General features: G+C 46.2%; 3 protein-coding genes across 3 annotated transcripts; 2 read left to right on the top strand and 1 right to left on the bottom strand.

Moving 5' to 3' along the window:
• The first annotated feature begins 5,164 nt into the window (after positions 1 to 5,164).
• Positions 5,165 to 12,811, top strand: LOC114860487 (heparan sulfate glucosamine 3-O-sulfotransferase 6-like). The gene is made up of 2 exons (XM_029159130.3): positions 5,165 to 6,058; positions 11,487 to 12,811. Exons 1-2 carry the CDS (start codon positions 5,553 to 5,555, stop codon positions 12,103 to 12,105), a joined length of 1,125 nt encoding a protein of 374 aa, XP_029014963.1. The 5' UTR covers positions 5,165 to 5,552; the 3' UTR covers positions 12,106 to 12,811.
• A 2,620-nt stretch (positions 12,812 to 15,431) lies between these two features.
• Positions 15,432 to 19,036, bottom strand: fahd1 (fumarylacetoacetate hydrolase domain containing 1). The gene has a single exon (XM_029159147.3). The coding sequence runs from the start codon at positions 18,885 to 18,887 to the stop codon at positions 18,222 to 18,224; it is 666 nt and encodes a 221-aa protein (XP_029014980.1). The 5' UTR covers positions 18,888 to 19,036; the 3' UTR covers positions 15,432 to 18,221.
• Positions 19,037 to 19,173: 137 nt separating this feature from the next.
• LOC114860490 (hydroxyacylglutathione hydrolase, mitochondrial-like) lies at positions 19,174 to 22,073 on the top strand. Its single transcript, XM_029159134.3, has 9 exons — positions 19,174 to 19,346; positions 19,766 to 19,947; positions 20,157 to 20,221; positions 20,304 to 20,421; positions 20,503 to 20,611; positions 20,723 to 20,826; positions 20,992 to 21,093; positions 21,188 to 21,267; positions 21,356 to 22,073. Exons 1-9 carry the CDS (start codon positions 19,280 to 19,282, stop codon positions 21,453 to 21,455), a joined length of 927 nt encoding a protein of 308 aa, XP_029014967.1. The 5' UTR covers positions 19,174 to 19,279; the 3' UTR covers positions 21,456 to 22,073.
• Positions 22,074 to 22,480: the final 407 nt, after the last annotated feature.

The following is a 22,480-nucleotide window of genomic DNA, read 5'->3' on the forward strand; positions in this document are numbered from 1 at the left end:
AATTCTTTATGAAATTGTTCATTGTATATTTATTTCATTGCTCTGTGTATTAAGAACTTACACTCACACAGGCACTTGATCCGGGCCACGGGTCACCGGGTTCATTTTCAGGAACAGTGTTTTAAAAATTTTTCGTAACATTGTTGCAACATGTTTTTGTACAAATTAAATGAGCACAATGTTTTGAATTGTGTGCATTAGAGCAGCTCAGTGTTGATGTGTGTACTGTAATGTCAGCATGCAGGTGTGTGTGTGTGTGTGTGTGTGTGTGTGTGTGTGTTGCATAATAAGAGCTCAGGGGCATAAAGTTGTATAGTTCCTTGGAAATCCCCTCATTCAATCAGTCTTGGTGATAGCTGTGATCACACACACACACACACACACACACACACACACACACACACACACACACACACACGCACACACACACACACACACACACACACACACACGCACACACGCACACACGCACACACGCACACACACACACACACACACACACACACACACACACACACACACACACACACACACACACACACACACACCTGCACATGCTGATATTACCTTTTTTAAAGACACTCATTAAAGCACATTATATTTCTATAGCTGTCACTCAATCACTCGCCGCTGGCTTTATGCATCACTAATAATCAAATGATTATTTCACCAGCTTTCTGTTTACACTTACTCCGGTTCTCCACATTTACGCCTTCGTATTTAACCCAAAGCACTTGTTTAAGGCAGAGAGGACATTATAGTCCATATATTTCTGCAGCAGTTATTGCGAAACGTGACTGATTGCTGGTCAAACTGAATCCAAACTCATATCAAATGCATTTTGGAGACGACTGCTGAAATGTCTTCCTGCTGTCATCTGGATCAGCGGCTCTGTTGTGTCCCCAAAAACATGGACCTCAAAACCTAAAGTGGGACCAGATGAGAGCTCCAGGAAGGAGAGAAGATTTGTGTGCGCGAGTGTGTGTTGGTAAAGAGGTTTTTAGCAAAGAAGAGGTCAGAGACTCAGAATACATTCCCACAGGAATGAGGCTCACAGACAACCCAAAATGATTATCAGCTTTACGACAAAAGGAGGGTGTGGTGGTGTTTTCAAGAAAGGAACAGGATACTCAGCTTTACCATGAGCGTGATTTAAAAGGAGGAAGATGTGCCCATCAGGGGAAGGAGACTTTAAAATCATGCTTTTAAAGACATACTCTGACCTAAAAATAATGAAGATCACGTCACTATAATACAAGCTGGGCAGCAGTTAGTTAGTGAGGCCCTGACTGAAACACAGTGAAACACAGTGACTCCTGAGCTGTGTAAAACAGAACCAGTGGTAAAAAAAAGTGGTATCAAACAAGTGGTATTTTGTTCTTTGCTGTACAAACGAGTTACAGTAGTTAATTAGGCAGGTGGAAGCTGCAACATGTCCACAGGCTTATTTAAAATACAGACAGTGAGTCGATCCCTTTGAGGAAAACGTTCGACAGCTCGAACCAGGAACCAGCGATCCTCTGATCAGACCGAGGCTGCATCTCTTCTCATTCACGTGCGCATTTAGCTCCGGTTCTGTTTCTCTCCTGCACAGGTCAAGTTTGTGATGCACTTCTGTCCCCTTTGGCCAAAACAGTTGTCGTTCCCTAAGTGATGGTTTGGAAATGCAGACTGGCCCCACAAGTAGGAGCCCATCTCCAGTTTCTATAGCATGACACACAGACACACACACACACACACACACACACACACACACACACACACACACACACACACACACACACACACACACACACACACACACACACACACACACACACAGGACAGGTGATACTATTTTAGGAGACTTGACTCAACATCCAGTAGTTTTTTTCTTCGTTCTCCCTCTTTTTTTTTTGGATGACAGCTCTCTTTTCTCACAGTCAACGTGACAGGCTGGAATTCGAAAATCATGGGAAACTCCAGAGAGCGGAGACACAAAATACTGTGGTTCTACACCAGCAATTACAATACGCTAACACCCATCTGATGGTAGTTTGTTTTTAGTTCAAGCGACTGATCAGGTTTGATTTGTTTACACAAATGAACTCACGGCCTCTGGTTAAAGAACTCCTGTTGCTCCTTCAGGCCTTCGAGATGAGGAGAGTGAGAGCGATCGAGCGCTTCTCTGAGCCACTAACAGGAGCCAGCGAGGGGAAAGAAACTTGTTTTTCACACACCGGGCGGAAATAGACGTTGACCGTGACACATACGAGGCAGCGCTGTGGTCTGGAGCTGACGTCACGGCAATCTACATTTAAGACGTCGAGGTCTTTGAATGAGAGGAAGCCACACGGAGCAGCCGCAAGTATTTCAGTGAGCAGCAGCCTGGGAGCGGGCGCCGCAAGTAGTGGAACAATGGCCCGTTCCACTACAAGGCGTCCCCGCGCACGCACCCTGTGGAGGCTGCTCAGGGTGCTGCAGCTCACGCTCGCAGCCGCACGTCTCGCCCGGAACCCAATCCCCGCTGATGCCCCGCTCCCCTGCCCTTCCCAGCACGCCCAGCTCCGCTCCGACCGCCAGATCCCACTTTTAAACCGCAGAGCTATGGATTAGAAAAGGAGGCATTTCCCAAATGGTCTGCGGTTTGCGTGATGACATGATTGTCCTTCACTTTAATTCCCGCTCGCCTGATTCCACCGCTACGAGAAAGCGGGCCGGCGGAGGCAAACAACCCTTAGAAAAACACGGGGCTCCTGCACAGACTTGCTGTTCGTAAAGGTATTTTGGGTTTTATAGCCGAGATGAAAGACGCACGGCGAATTGTTTGGTGCAGCTGTTTTCAAGCGGTTGGGGACAATTTGAATGGAATTTGATTCATGTGAAACCTCCATATACAACATATCCGATTTATAATGGAGACGCTCAGCTCTGGGTGCTGATCAGGCCAAATCCCATGGACCTGGACTGCACCAAAGGGATCCGTTTATAGGATCTGAGCAGAGCCCCAGTGATTTTTCATGCCAGTGATCCTCTCTTTGGTCGCGTCCCTTGAGCTTCAGGCGAATCTGGAAGTTCGAAAGTTCCCCTCGAGGCCTGAAAGGCCGATGCACCTGTGTGAAAGTGGTCGGACGCGGGCGACGGAAGGCCTCGGGGCGAATAAAGGGAGCATGTGGGAGGTTGGGCGTGGACGGCGGAGATCAGAGTCACTCTGTTCGGGCCTTCATCTCCTTGTTCGCCCCTCATTCACATTCGCAGATGAAAAGCGAGGAGGGCTCCAGAAACAGGGCGGGGCGTCGCCGTTGCCGCCGCATTGTTGTGGGCTTTTGAAGCGCATGACGACCGCCACCTGAGGGCCCAGCGCTCCCGTATTCAGCGCGGCGCCGGGAGTGTGGGTGACATGTTTTGTTCCTTCAAAGGGGCAACGCTTCAGACACGTCAGCGCTGTAAGACAACACCCCCCGAGTCTTCCGACCGCACCGCTGCGAAGGAAATCGGATGAGAAGTGAATGTAAGCGCTTACGAAAGCTCAGCTAATGCTAAACAGTGGAAAAATGCTGGAATCTGGACTTCGTTACTCATAAAGATGCCACCGGCGTGTGTTTCAGATACAAACGCACCACTGATAGCGAGTAGCGCTAGGCCTCTGCAGAAGTCACGCTGGACGGTGCTTTCAAGGATTCTCCCAGGTTTCTTCTATCACAAATGGCTCATGCCTGGTGGTGGAAATCACAAAAAGAGGCTACGGAACGCTCTGCTCAAGCGTCCCTAATTGTCTGTAATGGCTGACACATGTAAATCTCAAGGCTTTTGGCTGTGGAAAGGTCTGTGGCTGGCGCGCACACCTGCGAAGCAGTCGCCAGCGGAAACACAGCGGCTGCAGACGCAGGTCAACACTCACGTGTCGTGTTTACTTCCTCAACACTGCCGCTCGTTCCTTATTGGCACCGTTTGTATTTCTGGGTCCAGAAGTGTCAGGAAAGCTTCAGCGGCGCTAGCGTGAAGGGAAAAGCAGCTAAGAGGCCGGATGGACGCGACGCCTGGACCCTGACCTCCTCCTGGGCCTTGACCTCCTCCTCGCTGCTCCCAGAGCTGTGGATTCCTCCCTCCGGCTGGATTTACAATGGCTGTTCCAGCTGCACAACATGTGATTATTCTATATTTGCCTGGGTGGCGTCGGCGTCCACGCACGCTTTTGTTTGAGCACCAGTGTCTTTGTGCGAAAATTGGGGCCTTGGTTCACACCGACGAGTTTACAAAGTGGCGAGAGTTTTCTTGACTTCGGACGTGTCTTCGGACCTCGGTCTCGTGTGAATGCAGCTCAGAGTATTTCACATGAGCTCTAACTCCGGGGTCACAGTTAGGTGCATTCTTACCACAGCCTTTATTGATTGTTTTTATGAACATGCTATGAGTTTAATGTTGTTTTCTCCTAACAATGACTAAAGCTAAACTATAAAAACCCCGCATAGCTGAACTCATTTATCTCTGTGTGAAACGGCGTCCTCCGCGTCTGTGGGCGAGAACGGCCCGTTCTCAGACACATTATCTACCTCAGGTCCCCTTTATCCATTTCAAGGCCGTCTTTGGTGCGTTAGTCATGTTCAAAGTCTCAACTGCATCTCTTTGCCAGAAGAAACTCAATCCTCGCTGCACCTTCTCAGAATCAGAGGGACGTCCCGCCGCCGAGGCTTCCTGCGCAGGTGACGCTGCACCTCACATACTGTATTTACAGGAAGGAGACGGGCGTCGCGGGCTCCGGGCCCCTCGTTTGTCACCGTTTTGGCTCAGCACCGGGTCCCGTGGTGCAGACGGGGGGGGGGGGGGGGTTTGGGTGGACGTCCTCGGGGCTACGCTCATTCAGCCTGTCTGAGGCGTCTGTCTTATGGGTTCAAAGGGGCAAGGAGGATTTTCTCCTGTGGAGTCATCTTACGTGTGTGAAACGCTGATGTGCCCAAGCCCTTTTATAAAATAACAAAGATCAGAACTAAGCTGGGTTTATTTAAAAACATGGAAAACTTGAAATCCCTCTTTTATTTTATATTTATGCAATAAACGCTTTGCTTAATGATGCTCAATGAAATTTAATTAAACAATTATTCAATTAATTAAACACATATTTTGCCACATCATCATCGTCATCTTCATCATCAGAGGCTGTACCTGAGCCTGTACAGTCCACGGGGCTGGTCTCCCTGTGAGGCACGTTCATCCTGCTCGAACAGGGAAGGGAGGAGACTTGGAAACGCTGGAGAGAAGAGAAGAATAAACCTCAGAGCACAGACGCAGTCCGACCGGCTGCAAGTCTGAACGAGTGATGCCAAATGACAAAACTTTCTCCGTCGAGGATTCTATGTGTATGACGAGGCTTCTCTGACCGATGAAGACTATGAAGGTTACTTTTTTTCGAATCAACAGGTCACGTTCGCCGCAGAGAGGACTTTTCCGCGTGATGCCCGAACTTTGCGCAACAGGTTCTGTTGAATAAAATCCCCGGTCTCTGGGATCTATGTAGGAGGAAGAAGCATGCTGTCCGCGTTTTGGTCCTTTGGCACCGGGAAGGAGATCACCTCATGGGATGTAGCGGATGCAGAGTCAGGCTCAACTTCGGAAAGGCGCTGTCCAGAGTCTCCGTGTTTTTTACCATGGTCCTGATCTTCACCTACTTCTTCTACTGCCTCACCGGCGTCTGCGATTCGGCTCCCAGGACGCTCCACGGCCAGCAGCAGCTTTTACACACAGACTATGACGCTTTGGACGACCTCGGGCGCGTGTTTCACAAGCTGCGAGCGCCGCCGCGTCTCTTCCGCGCCGCGTCCGCGTCCGCGTCCGCTCCCTCGAACGCGAACCGCACATCCTCCGCGCACGCGGAGCAGGTGGGCGCGGACGAGAGCGACGCCATCCCGGTGTCCAACACGTTCGGGACCAAGAGGTTCCCGCAGGCGATTATAATCGGCGTGAAGAAAGGAGGGACCCGCGCGCTGCTGGAGTTTCTCCGCATCCACCCGGACGTGAGGGCGGTGGGCGCGGAGCCGCACTTCTTCGACAGGTTTTACGATAAAGGCCTGGAGTGGTACAGGTAGAAAAACGCCTTCCTATTGGCCATTAATTGATGCGTGATGTGCGTGTGATGCGTTGCACGCGGCCGAGGCGGGATGATGCGTGGAGGCGACGCCGCGCGCTCACCTGAGCGGAGGCGCTGACGTCTCCGGTCAATACGCGTTCGCATCAGCTTCAGCCAATATTCTCCCCGTGTGAAGTGCAGATCAAAGGGCCGGCGAGGCCCCCGAGGAGCACTTCATCATCCTGACACTCATCTTTACGCCATTCATACACTTCAGGATGACGTCCCCACTTTGTCCCGAGTGGCTCCGCAGAAAAAGCTGTGATTTATACCATGAGCGCGTCACGTTCACCGGCCTTGTGCACTTTTATGCAGATAAAAGCATAAAATGTTCACTGGCTACTGTTGCAGTGACAGCAGCTGATTTGGGCCAAGCGGGCTGACCAGAACCTTCATTTGTGTCTAGTTAAATCCTCACAGAAGTCTTCAAGTCTGACTGGTCCTGATCACGTCCAGATGTTGCACCAAGTCCCAACGGGGCATAAATTCCTCAGCAGTGTCCGAATTATCTGCATTAAAGGTGCAAATGGAGAGAGAGTGAGACTTGGATGTCAGGATGGGGCGAGAGTCAGACTCCAAGGTGTAATTTAACCTTCTCCTGACTTTTTTTTCCTCCCGAGCCCTCCAGCTGTGTTGTAACTGAGAACACAAGGACACATGGAAACACTTTCACCACTGATAATTCTAACATGTTGTCAGGCTTCTCTCGGTTTTCTCGCTGCCAAGCACACACTCACACACACTTTGGTCTGTCATCCTCTGCTCATCCCCTTCACCTCTCCTCTCACCCTGAGTGCAACCCATTCTTCTCTCTCTTCGCTATTGGGCGCCCTCATTCTTTTGTCCCCCTCCGTTTATGTGGAAATACCTGTGGCAGACCTGGCGTTTGAAGGGCAGACTTTATGTGTGTGTCTGTGTGTGTTAATTAGCCCGACTGCAGCTATAAAGCTGCTTTTCTTTTGCTTTAATGCAGGTTTGAGCGACTGGAAACACTAATATGTTAGTTTAGAGTAATTTCAATATTGATCAATGTGCTATAGGTTATGACTTGTTCTTTACATGCCTATGGTCAAAGCCTCAGGATTTAGATGTGTTGATATTTCAAAGTATTGATTTTAAGCTGATGTCAATTAGGGCAGTGATTACAACATGAGATCAAGTTAATTAATTCAGTCATTTTTGTTATTTGGATGATTTCTATCAATTTTTGCATCTGAAAGTCAAGCTAGTGAAGCGTGTCCACTCACTTATTAATCGAATCTGCACTGCATAGTCATTTTACTTCAAAGCCTCCGACTCGTTTGACCTTTTACACGCTTGTATTTCAGCCATGATCACTTTCAAAAAGATCGTTTCAAGTGCCTCCAATTCAGAAAGCTGTTCGTCATTTTAAAGCTGAGTCAGAATATGTATAATGTAATAAAGACGTCGCCTTTGCCAGAGACGCACGGTCAGGGATTGGGATTTCTCACAGTAATTGAGGTGTTGTGGCGGCGATGCTCGCTTCGCGTGTCTGAGGGGAGAAACGAGCGCAACGGTGCATGTGAGTGATTTCAGCAGATGGAGGCAAGTCGTGCACGGTCATACATTGAGTCCGTCCTGTCGTCTCCTGGACGAGGTCAGAGGTCGTCTGCATGCGCGTCGTAGACATGTTGTTCCAGCATCATCGGCTCCGTCCCTGCGTGTTTTCCATCGCTTTCATCTGATATCAGCCTCCTCTCCGCCCTCTCTCTCCATTCTCTCGTTTGCATGGGAGCCAATTATGGGAATGGCAAAGCCGCAAATAGCGGATTTAAAATGTAGCAAAAATTTAATGATTTTCTGTGTTCTTTTACGGCTTTAAGGCAACTTCTCGAAGTGATGACTTTCATATGGGACTTGAGAGCCGCCACAGAAAGCTGAAAAACCTCAGCTTTCCATGGCACAATGGTTCTGATTGTCACGGGCCCTGTCACCATGACGTCGCCTGGGCCCAGTAATTATTAAAGAGAGTCTCTTCAGCGTTTTGGTGACATTGGGACACACACATTTTTTGTCTTGTAGCGGAACGTGGCTCGTGTTTTTGACAGAGATGAACAGTGGGCTGGTGACACAACTGCGGACGCCTGAGCCAGAAGAATTCTTAGAAACTGAGCAATTAGTCTCAGATTTATGAGACGATATTGGATGCATTTCTATCTGGGGAAAAACTCCAAGTGTCATCGATATTTGGAAAGTTTGTCAATTCGCTGACCTACAGCCTTGACGTCGAAGGCCGTGACCAATTTGACGGCTATTGGAATATAGTTTAAAGCCTCTGAGGGCGGCGGCACAAGGGCGATGAGAAATGTCAGCGCCGCTCAGCCGTTGCATCGGTTTTTAAAAGGGCATGGATTTATGTAAATAAGGATATGAAGCAATGGCAAGAAGGGAAAATGAATATGCACGTTCCAGCACACAATCAATCCCGGTAGTTCACAGAGTGCACTGTTATGGGCACGCAACCCGGTCACAGCCGCGCGCCTGGAGACTCGAACTAATGAATAACTGAAAAATAATGATTGAAAAATATTTAGATTGAAAAAATTAGATAAATTGTTTTTTTATTTCTATTATACATATGTTTTTATTTTTTTTTTCAGAGGTAAAATTAGTTTCTCTACCTGGTCAATCTGGGTTTAGTGAGTTAAAGAGGTGACAATGGACTTTTCATGTGCACGGGGGACTTTCCTCACACCTCATTGCGTTGAGTCTGAGGCCATTAGTGATCAACGCGAACATGACTGATCTGTGTAACAGAGCAGGAAGTCGCTGCCGCAGCGCTGACTTGTGCGTTTAATGGTGTCGGGTCGAGGTGGTGCTGTTATAAGTTTTGAAAGGGCTCACATTCACACCCAGTATAATGGGGATTCTGCTCATTTGAAGTCTATAGTGGTGCTTGTAAAACCTGAGCACCACACTGTAAAAAATGCAGCGAGACCAAATTGTAATTTATTTCACTTAAATGAAATGAAATATTTCTAAGCTAAAGCTAAGCTAAACTTCAGCTAAATGTTTCGGTCCACACAGTCTGATGGGAAATCTCAGATCTGGCTGATGTTTTGGTCATTATTGGGTGCAGGGCGCTGGTCAGGGCGTTACAGGAGCTGCTGCAGCAGAACCCATAATCTCGGGTGCAGGAAGTGACTGGGCCACATCCTTGGTATTTAATCTTCTGATCCTTGCTGCCTCCAACGTATCAGCGGTGTCATCAGCACTTCAGGGGGGAATTGTGCTACGAGGTTGTGGGTCAAACAGAACAGAACTTCACACCCAGAGTTGATCTCTGCACACGAATGACGGGCGTTTGGTGCCAGATTCACACGTTTCTGTGAACTGACAACAAAAATAAATCACCCTCCACCTGTTTACAGTTCGCCCTGACAGATTTATGATAGAAAATGGTTATTATTGATCCTCTGATAATGAGACAGATTGGGACGAGGGGGGTGAGGAATCGAGGAACGAGAGAGGGGGGGGCACAAGTCATTAACTATTCATGAGTCTGGGAAGACGAACTTATGGTCAATTACTGAAGTGGCACTTATGAGGCGGAGTGAAGGAGTGAAGGACAAACCCAGTGCTGAGGATGAGGAGGGAGAGGAAGGAGACACACCAGTGTTCAGTTTCTCATCAGTAAACAGTGACACCTCTCTCACACACACACACACACACACACACACACACACACACACACACACACACACACACACACACACACACACACACACACACACACAGTAATCCGTCATAGAGACAGACGTATTGATCAGACACTGATAAACAGGGGACAGACAGGCAGGGATAGATCATCACCCGCTCCTGTAGTCGAGGAGGAATCAATTAATGGTCTTTTATTATAGAGATCGTTTAATGGGCGTAGATTGAATTGATTTAACTTTGAGCAAAGGAGTCAAACTCAAAACAGTAGAAAAAGCTCCACTCCTTCATTCTCACGGGCTTCGGACGTCATGCTCAGCAAATCCACAGCGACGAGCATCAGGCTCCCTAATAACTCCTGGCACGAGAGAGAGAATCGGCGTCTTTCCCCACGAGGCCAAACTGGGCCTTTAAGATCTCAGGATTCTGTGGTTTTGAACAAACGACTGACTTCCTGAAAGGCTCCTGCTTGTTAGAGAGGCTTTAAAGATGCTGAGAGCGGAACAGCTCGGTCCCAGAACATCATGTGGACGCTCGCTGACTTCAGAACCAGAACTGTGGCCTTTGTTGGTCTCTTACAGCAAATATATCAAATATAATGGACGATTAGGCAGATGAATGTTCATCGGTCAAATGAAAACCTGCCACTTGTTGTTTTTGTACCAACTTGTGTGAACACACAATGTGACAGCTTGACTGTGACTTCATGACAAATCTATTCTCCGCTCCACGGTGGCAGACCCATCAATCGCCCATAACTGGGACTGACCTCTTGTGAGGGATATTCTGGCTTCGAGGAGGCTTCCAGTCTGAAACCAATCAAGCTCGCAGACTCCATTATTTGTTTATTTTCTACTGAGCCACATGAAAGCTCCCGGTTTCCAGTAACACGCTACAAGATTTGTTGTGTAAATGAGCTGCAGACAATGCGTCCGCTGTTTGGACCATTACTCATCATCCGCTTTTCATACAACACAATTAGCCTCTGAGATCCAAGTCTCGGCTTCGGTTTGTCGCAGTCCCCGGGTTCCTGCGCGGCAGGAAGCGGGCCGTGAAACGAGCGGGATGGCGCTGATCAACCGGTGGTCCGGCTGCGGGTGACTGCGCTGCAGTTCGTCAATGCAGAACCAACGTTTGCTCTCCAGAAACAATTAATCAGCCTCTTTTTATCATCGCACCCATGTGTTGCGCACATGGGCTGAGCTCAGCGCTTCCTGCAGACCCGCCCGGGTTTGGGCCCTCGCAGGGACCCGTGGGGGTGGGGGGGGGGGGGTCGCGGGGGTTCAGTCGGGGGCAGGAGGCACTTTGCAGGAAGAAGTGGGCTTGGAAGTCTGTAGGAAATTGCTGTTAAGTGGTTCTTGGGGTTTTGTGGTTTTGACTCGTTGGGCTCATAGTAAGTGGATGGCTCTGTCGCACAGACCTTACAGTGAGACTCGGAGGTGCTGGCTCTTTTACGGAAACACGGGGGAGTGAAGCTTGAATCGCTCAGATCGGGAGACTTCGCGCTAACGTCTCGGCTTCTATATTTAAAAGGCGAGAACGCAACTGTTGCTCCTTTCTCCACAGCACTCATCACGTTTCATACGCTGCCGTCTGGGCGTGAAAGAGGCTTCACGCGTTCACACATCTGATGTCATATGGAGCTGTTATGACTGTGGCGCGGATGTCGGCGATGCAGCTCTGACGGCCTTTTCTTTGTGTTCAGGGACCTGATGCCTCGAACGCTGGACGGTCAAATCACCATGGAGAAGACGCCCAGCTACTTCGTCACCAAGGAGGCTCCGGGTCGCGTCTGCACCATGAACCGCCAAACCAAGCTGATCGTGGTGGTCCGGGACCCGGTGACCCGCGCTGTGTCTGACTACACCCAGACGCTGTCCAAGAACCCGGGCCTCCCCTCCTTCCAGAGCTTGGCCTTGAAAAACTCCTCCGCGGGTCCGATCGACACCGCGTGGAGCGCCGTGCGCATCGGCCTCTACGCCAAACATCTGGAGAACTGGCTCCAGTTCTTCCCCCTGTCCCATTTTCTGTTCGTCAGCGGTGAGCGCCTGGTGTCTGACCCGGCCGGGGAGATGGGCCGCGTTCAGGACTTCCTTGGCCTGAAACGGGTTGTCTCAGACAAACACTTCTACTTCAACCAGACCAAAGGTTTCCCGTGCCTGAAGAAGCCCGAGGGGAGCAGCCGGCCTCGGTGCCTGGGCAAATCTAAGGGCAGACCCCACCCCCTGATCCCCACAGAGGTCCTGCACAGACTCAGAGACTTCTACAGGCCTTTTAACCAGCGCTTCTACCAGATGAGCGGGCAGGACTTTGGCTGGGACTAACGAAGGCCCGGATACGAGACACACCCGACGCTTAACGCTGCACAGAGCTAACATTCTCAGGGACGGTGTAGAAAAATGCAAAGTTCAGACGCTGCCACGCGCTCGGAGCGCGGAATCAACGATGCGGATGCGGCGGCAAATATGCAAATCACAGTTCACGGCTCAATAATGAAGCGCGAATCGGGTCTTTTACTTGTACAGACAAAGGTGAAAGCGGTACCAAAGGAAAACCAACATCACGTTTTAACTTCCTTTATGTTTGCTTATGGAATAAGCTAATATTTATAGTATTTTTTATTTGAAATAAAACAGTTACAGATTCTTTTTTATGAAATCAACATATTTATTACAAGACATAAAACTGGCATTGACTGACAGGACATTAGTAAAAATGTCAAACATGATAAACCTCTAGCTCTCGTACTCCATCTATAAAGTCTCTGTTCATCACTGTTTCAATGCATGTGAAATGGTTGGTTTGATGTCACAGAACATGGTCCCGCCCCTCACAGTTAACACCAATAATACCTCATCTGTAAATATTAAACGTGTACCGGTGATTAAACCATTTGAAGCCACACCACTGATTCAGATGCATTGGACAGCAGCAACTATACATTACTTTATATTGTGGTTAACTCTGGGGCCATGTCAACCGCATATGTACACAAAGCACAGTCGTGTGAATAAAAGTCAACTCATTTCATCTCTGCCTTTGCTCTGTTGACTGTCGTTCTTCCTCTGGTCCCTCTCGTCCACAGTCTCCTGCCACTCGCACACAGTGGGACCACATGTACAGCCACCAGGCTCGTGTGTCCTGTAATTATGAGCGATGTCAGCTCACGCAGGCTCAGAAAAGCCCCCTCATTTCTTCTCGGGCTCAGAACTTGCAGCAGAGCTCGTCTCTTTCATGGCTCGCTGTCCTGTGTTAGAAGAAAAAGGAACATCTGTTCTGGTGGAGCAACCAGGAAAACGGACCCACTTGAGAAGCGAAACATACACTGAGCTGCAGATGTTTTTAACAATGCATGGAAACGGGCCTGACCAGAGCTCGCGTTCTACGATTGAACCAAAACTATTCAATCCAACTGATGATTATTGAGCTTTTGTTTGTGGAAACATTGGTTTGTGTTTGCATGAGGACACACACACACACACACACACACACACACACACACACACACACACACACACACACACACACACACACTGTTAGCGTGCTGTCCGTCGTGCCTCCTCTGTCACCTTGCTGCTCTGCTTTATGTGTCTGGCATTAGGTTTTTGTGAGCCCCACTAAAACTTAAACGTGACCGGCTCACTTCATCTGTGCCAGCTTTTATTATTCCGTTTCACCGGTTTCGCCGATAGCCGCCTTCTTGCGGTGCCAGCGCTGCAGTGGGGAATACAGATAACCGCTTTAACATTCCTGCCATCTGGCAAGGATGTTAGCAGGAGTGTTAGCCGGTTGTTAGCGTTCATTAAATCAGCAGGACACTCAGATTTATTCTATAGATGTTAATAAATACTGCTAACGATGTGAGAAATGCAATTAGAGAGCGCGGGACATGATGGAGCATGAGTATCTACAGAGGATTTGCATTTAATCAACCATGACCTCATCCTTACGTTGGTGCCGCTGGTCTGTGTTTGCTCATGAGCTCACCAGCAGCCAAAGCTCCACTTGTGGCCGCCACAGGAATCTGTGGACACCACCAGCACTTAGTCACGTTTTATGGCTCTGTTGTCGACATTTTACGTATAGAGCGACTCTGTAAATTCACTCTTTGGGTTGTGTCCATACAGACGAGCAGTATCACAGTTTTAGGCAATTCAAACACAATAGAAAATAGAGTCTTAAAATAAAAGATGTAGCGATGCATGACTTCAATTTGTTATTGGCCTTCTGTTTCATTTGGACTTCAGGGCTTCACTGGGGGGAAAGTGTGCAGCGCATGAGAGCAGAAGCTGCTTTCATGGTCATCTGCGGCTGGGGAGTTCCTGACCTCACTTTAAATCAGAGGATAAGAGATAATTACATGCACAAAATGATTTAATGATGTCATGCAGCACGCTACCCAGTCACAACATGATGCTGATCAGAATGAGAGTCAGTCAAAATAATAAATAAAAAAATAATAGACATCGAATGGTTAAACTGTTGAAAGGAATAATTTATGTTCACAAGGCTTTTAAGAACTGTTCTGGGGGAAAACCCATATCAGGCACAAATTATTCCACAGAAATGCTAAAAAACACATGTGGGTTTGGGTTTTGATTAGATTTTGCACAAATCCTCATAAATCAACATATTGACTGATGCAATGACGTGATTTTTGTATTGCAGATGAACACACTCCTATATCCGTCTTAATTTCTGAACAGACTAACAATACTTAGTCTATGAGTGTCAGTGTGTCTCATCTGTTAAGGTATTTAACAACAACCACACCTACTGTAACAGAAAAAAATGAACCAATATTTCTGACTGCTTAATGTCAAAAAGCTGCAGCTCTTCCTTTCTCAGGGAGACAGTCATTTGTTGAGCTTTAGCAGACAAGCAGCTTCCAGGAATCTCAGGCCACAGCCTAAAACACATGGAGTTCCACCATTGTGGATATTGTTGCATGAGTGAAAATGGCCAAATGTGGATTGAGTCACAGGCCACTGCGACTATTTGCGATTAGACCTGATGAGGGATGTTATTATGTACGTTTGTGTGCTGGCTATTATTTGGGAATTACAGGCACAGGAAAGAAGAAACGCTGCGCGAGGGGGATGGGGCGCTCTGATTTCTGCACAGCAGATAAAAAACGCGGGATTAGAGCGTAAACGTGGTTTCTCTCCACGCAGCCACAAATGAAGACGGGTTACACGAAGGCCTCCACACATTTTCCACCCATACCACAGTCTCCTCCAATTCACAGAATAAATGCTGGGGGATTTTCTCTCTTCCCTGTGGTTTAGGCCTCACAGTATCTTGTTAAATTGTGACTCCAACTTTAATTGATGAGAATGTAATTTGGGTCGTAGAGATTTTCAAATAGCTCCGCATGAATTGAGGACTTTTTTTAGGGATATGGCATTAGGAACTTTTACAGTAGGGTTTTACAACATTGTTTTTCTGGACTCGTTTCAGTTGCCGTTTCAGTCCACAGTTCACCAGCCATGGAGTCCTTATTAAGCTTTGATTGGAAAACTTGAGCAGTCAGAGTTTATGGAGAGATTTACACTCGGTTGATGAGGTCCTAACTGAGACACTGCTGCCAAATGGACGGAAACCTGCTTCACACGGCGTTCTCCAAAAAAAAACACAACGAAACTGGAAACGCTTTTGGGAGAACATGTATTTTTACACGACTTGGGGAAATTCAAACATATGGAAGCACATTAAAATCAAACGCTCCATACTTCCTTACCCACTTGGCTTTGCCACCTGCGCCTTGACAAGGTGTGGTCAGATCCTTTTGAAGGGTCACACCTGGTCTCCATGCATGGTTCCTTTTTATTTGCAAAAAATCCCTATTCATTATTCTGCAACAAAGAACAACCCCCTTACTTCAAACTACAAATAATCCCATGGTGAGTGATTTGCTGCACAAAAGCCTGTTATACATTTATTGTAAACGAGTTTAATGGTTTCTCTGCATTAAACCTGTCTTCGGCCACATGGAAAGAAGATCCAGTGTAAACTCCAACAGCAGCCCCTTCGTCCGGGAGTCCATGTCTACATATGACATGTCACATGCATCCGCTCTGACTCAGACCTTCCATGGATTGCATGTGATGGTGGTTTTCCTTCCAAGAATGGCTGCACCACAACACCGTCTGGTGACATACTGCGCAGCACGCAAAGCCAGGCATCACGAACGGTCATTTTCTGGACTCGCTCGCACGCTGCCAGGCCGTAAAGCACTTTCACATGTTGCACCGGGTCCCAGTGAATGGAGACGGTGCTCCCGTCTGCCAGCAAAGGTCAGTGCCAACGCGTGTGTGTGCATTTTACAATCAATAGTCAACATTACGTATTTGATCATATAGTATAATTATTATAATTATAATTATAATAGAAAGTATAATTTGTGTCATAAAAATAATATATATTCTATATATGACATTACTCAAGGACAGGATTTGAGCACATGTTCAAACCTGCGTGCACTTTTCTGTGTGAACCTGAGATTTGACCCAATCACCGCAAGCAAGATTCCTCTACACTGAACCTTCTGACGGACTGATGGCTGCCAACGTCTGAGGTAATAAGACACATGCGGCATGTTACAGTTGGTGCAAAGCATCATATTCAGCTGCTTGTGTAAATGATTTTTTAAAAACTTTTATGTATGACGCTAACATTTGATTCCCTGGGAACTCAGGCTTATTGAGATTTTCTTTCGTATCTGACAAACCAAAATATTGGACATATGATCCACTGAAGTGATGCTGCTGCCAGGCTGAAAGTTAAGTGATCCCCAAGGCAACAATAATTCATCCTGAAAGAGACACACAGATAGACCAACACTCATTCCTTTGCTCCTATCATGGGCAACATGTTGACATCACTGCTTGCTATTTAATCTGTGCTGGGACACTGGGATCTCCATGTAATCCCCTCCGCCATTAGAACGGCCAAATAATTGTTCTCAGGCTCCACCGTGGTGACAAAATGCTGCTTCATACAGTAAACGCTAAACCAGACTTGAGCTTGTGCTTTGATGTTACTGTTAAAACCTGTGACAGTATAATACCTTAAACCACGCAGGGAGAATGAACATTATGATTCATATCCCATTAAAGACGACACCTGTGACCATATACTATGCCCTGCTCCAACCCTATTCTAGCTTTTCAGGGGGAAAGACGAGACTGTGACTACATTTCCACAGACCCAGATCTAACTGGATCTGTAAACGTTCCATTGATTGAAATATACAATCTTAGGCTCCCTGAGGGTCAGCAAGCTGTCAGGCCTTTAGAAAACATGCCCTGCAACTACAGGTGTGGGAAGATGATGCACGCATACTCAGGTTACATCAGACCGGCCTGGGACAGGTTGATGGAGGCTTTGATTGATCCTGAAAACAGAGAGGCCTGTGGGAGAATTGTAATTGAACCTGGAACAGATGTTAAACAGACCAGAAAGAATGTGGATATGGTGAAGGCCCGCTGCCTGGAAGTAAAGAGACATTACTGGGTGATAGGAGCAACCGCATTAAATATTGTTTCATTAAGTGGTTTTGGCAAAGGAGACAACGTGTAGCCCACTAAGGAATTAGCAGCTCACTGTGCACTAATATACATCACATCTACAACTTTGTCCAAATCTTGGTTTAAAACAGTGTCTCCCCATTAAACATCCTGAGAAAAACACACTCAAGCAGCACGATGTTTTCCAACTACAAGAGAAACCACATTTAGCCACTGCCAAATCGTTGGACCTCTACACTCTCTGACTTGAACTGATCTGGGATAAACCTCATGTAACTTTAAAAGTGTTTGACGCAAACACTACACAAACGAAGGCTGCACATCCTGAGAGGCTTTTAGCAGAAGTATTCAAACTAAGAAATGCTCACAGGGTGAAACGTTCAGATACGTTCAGATACCCTCAAGTTAGTTTTCAGATTTTATAGTATCTTAAAAGAATTATTCCTTTTCTTTTATTGCAGCATTTAATCTTAGTTTTTCTCAACTGAAGTTAGCTTCACCTTCAAGAGTGATGCGATATAATAAACCTCATTCATTACAAGTCCATTTATTAGCAATTTTGAGGTAGTTGCACTTAAATGTAGAGTGTATAATGCTTTGTAAAACAAATTTTTTGATTTTCTTTTATTAGATTTGTTTGTTTCTAAATACTTTTGGTTCCACATGTGATCTGAACCTAAACAGTGACAATGTGTGGCAATTATTTTTCATATCCCTGAATCAAGTAATGTAATAAACCTGTTTTACGCGTCCCAAAAAAGTACAACGCAGGATTCATGTGGTTCTGACGGCGCTACACTGCCATCTGCTGATGCACACAGACAAAAACAGAATATTTTAAGAATTGGATTGCACTTTTAAAGTAAAATCAGTCTCTTCCTTCCAGCTCCCTTTTTCTCAAAAAATGTCCTTCACAGCTGGTCTCGTCTTTCCACTCTGAAACTCATGGTGACTACGTCTTCTATCCCAGCCTGCAGCTCATCGTGCTCCTGCACGGCCGAGACTCCTTTGGGGGTCCCCGTCAGGATGACGTCCCCCTCCTCCAGGGTGATGACGTCACTGATGTAGCTGATAAGATAGGGGACGGAGAAAATCATCTGACACGTGGAGCCGCTCTGCCTCAGCTGGTCGTTGACCTTCAGCCAGAGTTTGACGTTGCCGGGGTCAGGGATGCGCTCTCTGGGGATGAACTCACTGACCGGGCAGGAGGTGTTGAAAGCTTTGGCGAGGGTCCAGGGCAAACCCTTGGACTTGCACTCGTCCTGGATGTCCCGGGCGGTCATGTCCAAGCACAGCGCGTAGCCCGCGACGTGGCCCATGGCGGCGGACTGCGAGATGGCCGTGCCCCCCTTCCCGATCACCACCCCCAGCTCCACCTCATGGTGCAGTTCGCTGGTGTACGCGGGCATCAGGATCGGGGAGCCCTCCCTCACATAGGCGGAAGGAGGCTTCAGAAACAGCACGGGTTCTGTGGGAACTGCATTCTTCAGCTCCTTGGCGTGATCCGCGTAGTTCCTCCCAACACAAATAATCTTCCTCCCCCATTCCCAAAACTGTGATATATTTCGTGCTGTCATGACGAAGAACTAAAAAGGTTTCTGCCTCTCTACAGCAGACAGACAGCACCTGTTTTACCAAACTTTGACCGACACTCTAGTTCCGGTGAAGGAAGATTATTTACCTACGGCAAGCGTGAAGGGGCAAATACTCTGCGCGAAAATAAAATTTAAATTTAAATTGTTGCTTGTGGCAGCTAAACGACCCTAAAAGATAGAACCGCATCACATAAACATGTTACATTATGTATTTAAATAACATTGTTTTCTTTTCCACTTATTATTAATGATTCACGATCAACTCCCCCAGACTTGATTGGTGGAGCCTTGCAGGGTTGAGGAGGAGGCGGAATCAGCCGGAGCCAAACTTTTCTGGTTCATACCAACATGATAAGGCCATATATTCTGTTGTTATGTTAGTCAAGACACTAGTGGGGAGTGCCTGCACTCTAGTAGGAGCGGCGACTGCATTCAAATTTGGTACATGGCTTTTCGTTGCTAGCAGCTACACATTTAGCATGTTAGCTTTAGCATGGTAGCGTTAGGACGCTGGTGTTGTGTTTATCTTGTGTAGTGTCTTGGGGAGGAGGCTGCAGATGGCCTGTTGACTCTACGTACGTAAATCTCCCCAGGTGCTGTCATGAATGGGTTTGGACGCTACGCGACCACAAGTCAAAGCTATTTGATGTTTACAAGTAGCATATAAGCTAGCGTTGAACGTGTTTACGCCCAGTAAAGACGCTGTTTGTGATGTCATTGAGACCGTGCGTCTAGTGTCGCAGTAAATATTTCAGTTTTAGCGACAAGTGAAGCTGTCATGCATTATGCAAGACTACAGCGGGTTGAAGCAGACCATCGGCGAGCGTCTGTTAAACATTGACCCGGCTCCTCCTGTGCAGCACCTGTAGAAGTCCAGGCCCAGGCAGCTGCTCTTCTTCACACCGCAGCCAGGAAGCCTCCGGTGGGACGTGCCAACATGAGGGTTGAACTGCTCCCGGCGCTCAGCGACAACTACATGTACCTCCTGATTGACGCAGACACGAAGGAAGCAGCCGTGGTTGACCCCGTGGAGCCGATCAAGGTCTGTGCCTTCACCATATTACACCCTTTATTCTCATAGTCCTTGTTAAAAGATTCCATAATAATGTCAGATGGTGTCAGTGTACTGTGTGTAAAATCACACATGAGCAGCTAATGTTCTTGCGCAACCAGCACCAACTTACTTATTAGTATTTACATTAATGAATCAGCTTTAGATTTCAGCTAAGAGACATTTTGTACCTTTAACAGGTTGTGGAAGCTGTAAGAAAACATGGTGTAAAACTCACAACAATTCTAACCACACATCATCACTGGTAGGTGACATGGGTGTTCTATTTATGGTGCGTTTCTACAAACGCTGGAGGTAAATAACATAACTTGCTCTTTTCTTCCTAGGGATCATGCTAGTGGAAACGAGAAGATGGTAAAGCTAATGCCAGGGCTGAAGGTCTACGGAGGAGATGACAGAGTCGATGCTTTGACAAAGAAAGTTTCTCATTCCCACCATTTCAAAGTAAGACCGAACCGAATGTCTTCTAGAGTCACAGAAGCTGTAGTGACTGATGGGTTGTAACCAGTGTCCCTCTTTTCCCAGCTTGGATCACTTAGCGTCAAATGTCTGTTTACTCCATGTCACACAACTGGACACATCTGCTACTTTGTAACAAAAGAAGACAGCATTGAGCCACCAGCTGTTTTCACAGGTATGTGGTTTTTGATCCAGCAGAAATGCCATGTCATGTCTGACTTAACTTTGATCAATCTTTCATTACCATGGGCTGATATGTTAAGGTCACTTGTGTTTTTCTATGCAGGCGACACACTGTTTGTGGCTGGTTGTGGTAAATTCTTTGAGGGTACGGCAGAGCAGATGTACAAAGCTTTGATAGAAATTCTAGGACGCCTTCCTCCTGAAACAGTAACTATACATTTTCACCTGCAATGTCAATTCTCTTAATGCAGTAGCAAACTAGTGACATCCATTATCACTTTGAGAGGCAATTAGGATTAAAGCTATTAGAGACACAAGCTGAGTGTTCATTAAGTGTGAATAACCCCTGACTGCAGCATGTTTGTGTCTTAGCGTGTTTATTGTGGTCATGAATACACCGTCAGCAATTTGAAGTTCGCTCGTCATGTGGAACCGGACAATGAAGTAATTCAGAAGAAACTAGCATGGGCAAAGGTATTTTTTAACTTGTTTAATCCCAAACAAAATGGCCTCAGTCAGAAATAAGTTACTGAAAATAAAACATCTGCATCTGTGTATTTTCCTGTAGGAGAAGTGTAGCAACGGTGAACCCACAATTCCATCCACTTTGGAAGATGAATTCACATATAACCCCTTTATGAGAGTAAAGTATGTCGTCATTTAAGACTGTTAAAATTTGGTTATAGTTATAGTGCTGCCTTACGTACTTCCTTACTAATTTAAACATTTACTTCAGAGAGAAGTCCGTCCAGGATCACGTAAAGCAGACAGACCCAATTGAAACAATGAGGAGCCTCCGGAAAGAGAAGGATGGTTTCCGAGTGCCAAAGGAGTGACGCCTCGTTTACTTGTGCTGTCTGTTTCTAACCAACCACTTACAACATTGTAAGCTGTCAGTACTCTATATATAAATTTCTCATTTACCTGTGATTTTAAATAAAGCTAAATTTTCTCTGTCAGGGCACAGATGTAATATCGCTATGTCAAGCCCTAATATGGCTATAAACTAATCCATTGTTTTAGTTGAATTTGTGTGTTTTTCTGATGTTGGTGTGACAGTTTTAAGGTATAAATGGCCATTAATTTAATGCTTTAAATGAGCGATAGGTTTATTAATCTGTAAATTTGAAATTATAGAGTCCACTTAGTTTTATGCCACATTACTTTCATAACTACCGTTTCATCCAAGAGCCACTAAATAACAAATGTTAAAATATGTGTAAAATTCTGTAAATTGATAAAATGATTTATTTGTCTTTAAAGCTTTGTATTAATGTTTAATTCTTTTCTGGAAAGATTCATCATGTCTTTCTTTTAACATTTGCTTGCACATGATTATCTACTGACTTTCCAGTATTAATTGGTACTTAGTGCGATTTTGCATGTAAAACACAATCCTGCGAAGAATGGTGCATTGTGTTCTTTGGGAAAAGCAATAAAACACATCTCTTGTAGTTCAGTATAAATACACTCATGTTAAGTGTGGATAGTCATACAGAGGTCACTTATTCTGACTGATGACATCTCTGTTCAGGTTACAAGAAGATGCAGCTTCTCTGTAATTACATCAGCAAGCTTAACTAATAGGAATGACACGTTTCATTATGGGACATTTTCCATTGATAAGTAGTAGCATAAGAAAAAAGGGACTAAAGTGGATCATTACAAGACCCAGATTTATAATTTAACATCATATTTACAATAAACAAAGCTATTTGATTGAAGTAGTTATATCAAATGACAGCAATATTGTTATTCTAGCATAAAAGCAAAACATATGTTTTACAAACATGTTAAGGATTATTTAACGGTTGACATTCAATTCATCAAACTAGTACGATGTAAACATTCCTAACATCCT

Source organism: Betta splendens, chromosome 8 (assembly GCF_900634795.4).
Source record: "Betta splendens chromosome 8, fBetSpl5.4, whole genome shotgun sequence".
NCBI classification, from domain to species: Eukaryota; Metazoa; Chordata; class Actinopteri; order Anabantiformes; family Osphronemidae; genus Betta; species Betta splendens.

Coding starts and splice junctions, on each gene's coding strand:
- LOC114860490 (XM_029159134.3), top strand. CDS start 19,280: ATGTTAGTCAAGACACTAGTGGGGAGTGCCTGCACTCTAGTAGGAGCG. Junction 19,347..19,765: donor GGCGACTGCATTCAAATTTG/GTACATGGCTTT, acceptor CCTCCTGTGCAG/CACCTGTAGAAGTCCAGGCC. Junction 20,827..20,991: donor GACGCCTTCCTCCTGAAACA/GTAACTATACAT, acceptor TTTGTGTCTTAG/CGTGTTTATTGTGGTCATGA.
- fahd1 (XM_029159147.3), bottom strand. CDS start 18,887: ATGACAGCACGAAATATATCACAGTTTTGGGAATGGGGGAGGAAGATT.
- LOC114860487 (XM_029159130.3), top strand. CDS start 5,553: ATGGGATGTAGCGGATGCAGAGTCAGGCTCAACTTCGGAAAGGCGCTG. Junction 6,059..11,486: donor AAAGGCCTGGAGTGGTACAG/GTAGAAAAACGC, acceptor CTTTGTGTTCAG/GGACCTGATGCCTCGAACGC.